The sequence below is a fragment of the Meles meles genome, chromosome X (genome assembly GCF_922984935.1).
Source record: "Meles meles chromosome X, mMelMel3.1 paternal haplotype, whole genome shotgun sequence".
Lineage (NCBI taxonomy): Eukaryota > Metazoa > Chordata > Mammalia > Carnivora > Mustelidae > Meles > Meles meles.
Window position 1 is genome coordinate 115,991,321 of NC_060087.1, and position 3,402 is coordinate 115,994,722.

General features: G+C 47.5%; 1 protein-coding gene across 1 annotated transcript; it reads right to left on the reverse strand.

Moving 5' to 3' along the window:
- Positions 1–580: 580 nt before the first annotated feature.
- Positions 581–766, reverse strand: LOC123934759 (embryonic testis differentiation protein homolog B-like). Its single transcript, XM_045994833.1, has one exon. The coding sequence runs from the start codon at positions 764–766 to the stop codon at positions 581–583; it is 186 nt and encodes a 61-aa protein (XP_045850789.1).
- Between the last annotated feature and the right edge of the window lie 2,636 nt (positions 767–3,402).

A 3,402-nucleotide genomic window follows, 5' to 3' on the forward strand; every position in this document is an offset into this window, starting at 1 on the left:
AACAAAGGCACAATGCTATAGTGTCTAAAATGATATTCCCATGAGCGGCGGAATAACAAAATCAAAACCAGTACCCCAAACTTCCCACCCCACTCGTGGCCCGTTCTTCAAACTATTTGCAGGGTAGCAACTAGGTTTCCCAGGGGTCACAGCCAGGCCTAGGGACAGGAGTCTTGGTTCCGGAGGGACTCACTTCTGCATCACCGTTCCCCGGCTCTTGTTTCTGGTTAAAGGTGGACGAGATGGGACCTGCCCCGCGCCATCTCACCACCTCCCAGGCGGGAGAGCCCCTGCATTCCGCGTTACCAGGCATGGAATCCCTAGCGTAACTAAGCGTAACTAAGTGTAACTAAGGGTAACTAAGCAAAAAACGCCCTTTGAGCAATAAAAGCATATCAAACCGAAAGGGGTGAAAACAGTTTTTATTGTAATAGCTGAAACAAGGGAGGTGGATGTCAGTTTAAATCAATTTTGTTTTTTTGTTTTGCGTTTTCAAAAATTGTGAATAGGCATAAGCAGGCAAGACCCCAGTTTTTTGCTTCTTTTAGCAAGGGCCAGCCACCTCCCCCACCCCGGTGGCTCAGGTCAGCATCCACAGCCATGTGGACAGATCCACATCGCTCCTGTGCCTGCCCACCTGCCTTTCCAGCAGGAAGTGCAGCACATTTTTCGTTGGCTTGTTTTGTCTTGAGCGGCGGCCACTCGTCTTCTTCTCATCGCTGGGTGTGGATGTGCTGGGCTGGACTTCAGACTTTTCTTTATCCATGACCCGTCGACACCGCAGATGCCTTCACGAAAGGAACGCAACAGAGAAATCCTGAAAAGAGATGAGGAAGGAAGTTAGAAAGCCCCGGTTCTAGAGCCCATGCTCCTACCCACTTCTCTGCAGTCCCGACTCCATGCCAGTTTGAACAAATGGTAGTCCTGTAACCTCCCCCTTCTACCCAATAGGGCTGGGATTCATTGGGTGGGTTAGTGTGGCACTCGCCCCAAACCATATTACAAATGGATGGCTTACCTCACAGACCACTGAGGTTTCTGTAGGCGACCGTCAGAGACGACAGTCCGTCCAGAAGAGAGGTCGGGAGAGGAGTGAGAGGAAAAATTCTTCTCTCCTTGTCTTCTACTTCTTCCTCGAGGTCTCATTGGCTAAGCCCCAGAGGTGGTGTGGTGACTCACAATGGATCTCAGAACCCGAGGCCACATGCCAGATCTGAACACTGGCGGTTACCACCTGGGTTACTTCTGGTTCAGGGCTGAAAACAGTGAGTGGGTAAGGGGTGCCAGAGGAGGGACATTTATTATCCTCATTCACGTGACACTTGAAGCAGTTGAGGTCAGTGAAAGTCGGGTCACACACTCCTTTTTTTTGAGAGGCAGGGAAGACCCACTCACCCCTCCCCTGGCTTTCCTCCCACCCCCTGTAGAATCATGTCAAGACACTCAGATGCGATGTTCAGGGTCTAAAAGACATCACAAAGGGATTAAAAACTATTATTAGTGCTCAGCATTATATTACCAAAAGAAAGAAGCAAAACTGCCTTTCTCTAAAGGGATTTCCTTCTTAGAAAAACCAAAGCCATCGCCCAGGAAGTAGATCAGGAAAGGTCAGTTGATACAAGTTAAACACATAAAAAGTACATTTTGCATGCACTTCTTCTAGGAAATAAAATAGAAATAAAATGTCTGATTCTCATTAGTCACAAGCATTGTGAAACACCTACAAATATAATTCTTTGAAAGAAACCTATGGAAAATATACATGAACCTTTTATGTACTGCATGTTTGGACACTAAAATAATAAATTATTTTTTTTTGGCAGGGGAAGGAAGACTAATCTTTGAAATGATATCAAGTCTCCTCTAAATCTATGACTTCAGTGCAATTCCAGTCAGATATCACAACACAGTTTTAAATGTGTATTTGGAACTAGGTGACTGGGTTATACAATTAGGCTGAAGAGAAAATGGGAGGGATCATCCCAATATCTATTAAATATCTATCTATTATCTATCAGTAATCATATTATCTATTAAAACATACTCTGTAGGATTAGCAATAGAAACAGGAATTGATAAACATGTCCATGGAACAAAATAGAGATTCTAGAAGTATCTTCATTATATCTGTGGGGTTCAAATAAATGATAAAGCTGGCATTTCAGGGCAGATATCACCTCAAGGCGGTATCCTATGACTAAGTCGGTGTGTGTGTGTGTGTGTGTGTTAGGTGTGTGTGTACACATGCACACGAATGTGCAAGTAGATGGAAGTTCAGAGGGACTTCCGGGGCACTTGTTATTTTTCCTATAACTAATTCTAGATCCCATCCACTTTTACAGGTTTTTTCCGGTTGTGCTTCTTCCTGGAGCCATCTGCCCCGTCAGACAGGTATGGAGGAAGGACATTCTGAAGTGGGTCCCGGCACGCCCACGCCGAGCATCAGGAAGAAGGCAGACGAATACCTAAAACCCACGGCCTCTCAAAATGTGCTGAGCTTTTTACTGGGGAGGCAGCTGGGGAGGCACAGAAATGACGAGAATCTGAGGGAATGGCTATGGACGCTGACACAGAAAACACCAGGGTGGAAGTGGCCTTTGCCAAAAAGCCACGTGACCTACTCACCCACGATCCTTGGGGATTGTGAAAAATCCAAGAAAATGATGTGGATCAACAAATCCTTCCCCTGAGGGCACCATTAAAACTGAAGTTACGTGGTCCCTTCTTGTGGTTTGCGGTGTGATTTGTTCATGTGCTTTCTGTCCTTGTGACTCCCCGTCGTGCTACCCAGAGACCGCAGACAGGGCAAGGCTGGCAGTTCCCCCCTTAGAGAAGGTTTACTGACATGGCAGCGTCTGGGGGTTTGGAATTGAGAGAGGCCCTCTTGGGAGAGGATGGAAAAACTGTGGAGTTTCTGAGTGGAAAATGCCTTACACCTCACATTTACTGAGGGGGATGGCTCTTCAAGGAGGCCGCTGGGATGCCTCCATTGCTCTCCCTCCAAGCTTGAGGGAGACAGTGGGAAGAAGTCAGAATCACAAATACATTTTAAAAGGGAGTGACTGGGGCACCTGGGGGGCTCAGTCAGTTAAGTGTCTGCCTTCAGCTCCGGTTATGGTCCCCAGCGTCCTGGGATCTGAGTCCCGCATCGGGCTCCCTGCTCTGTGGGGAGCCTGCTTCTCCTTCTGCCTCTGCCTCTCTCTCTCTGTGTCTCTTGTGAGTGAATAAATAAAATCTTTAAAAGAATAAAAAGTAAAAAGGGAGTGACTGTGGGGTTCATGGGTGGCTCAGGTTTGTGATCCTAGGGTCCTGGGATAGAGCCCCGCTGTGGGCTCCCTGCTCAGCAGGGGGCCTGCTTCTCCCCTTCTCTCTGCTCCTCCCCCTGCTTGTGCTCTCTCTGGC

What these genes read in the sequence shown, in the direction of transcription:
- LOC123934759 (XM_045994833.1), bottom strand. Translation starts at nt 766, where the DNA reads ATGGATAAAGAAAAGTCTGAAGTCCAGCCCAGCACATCCACACCCAGC.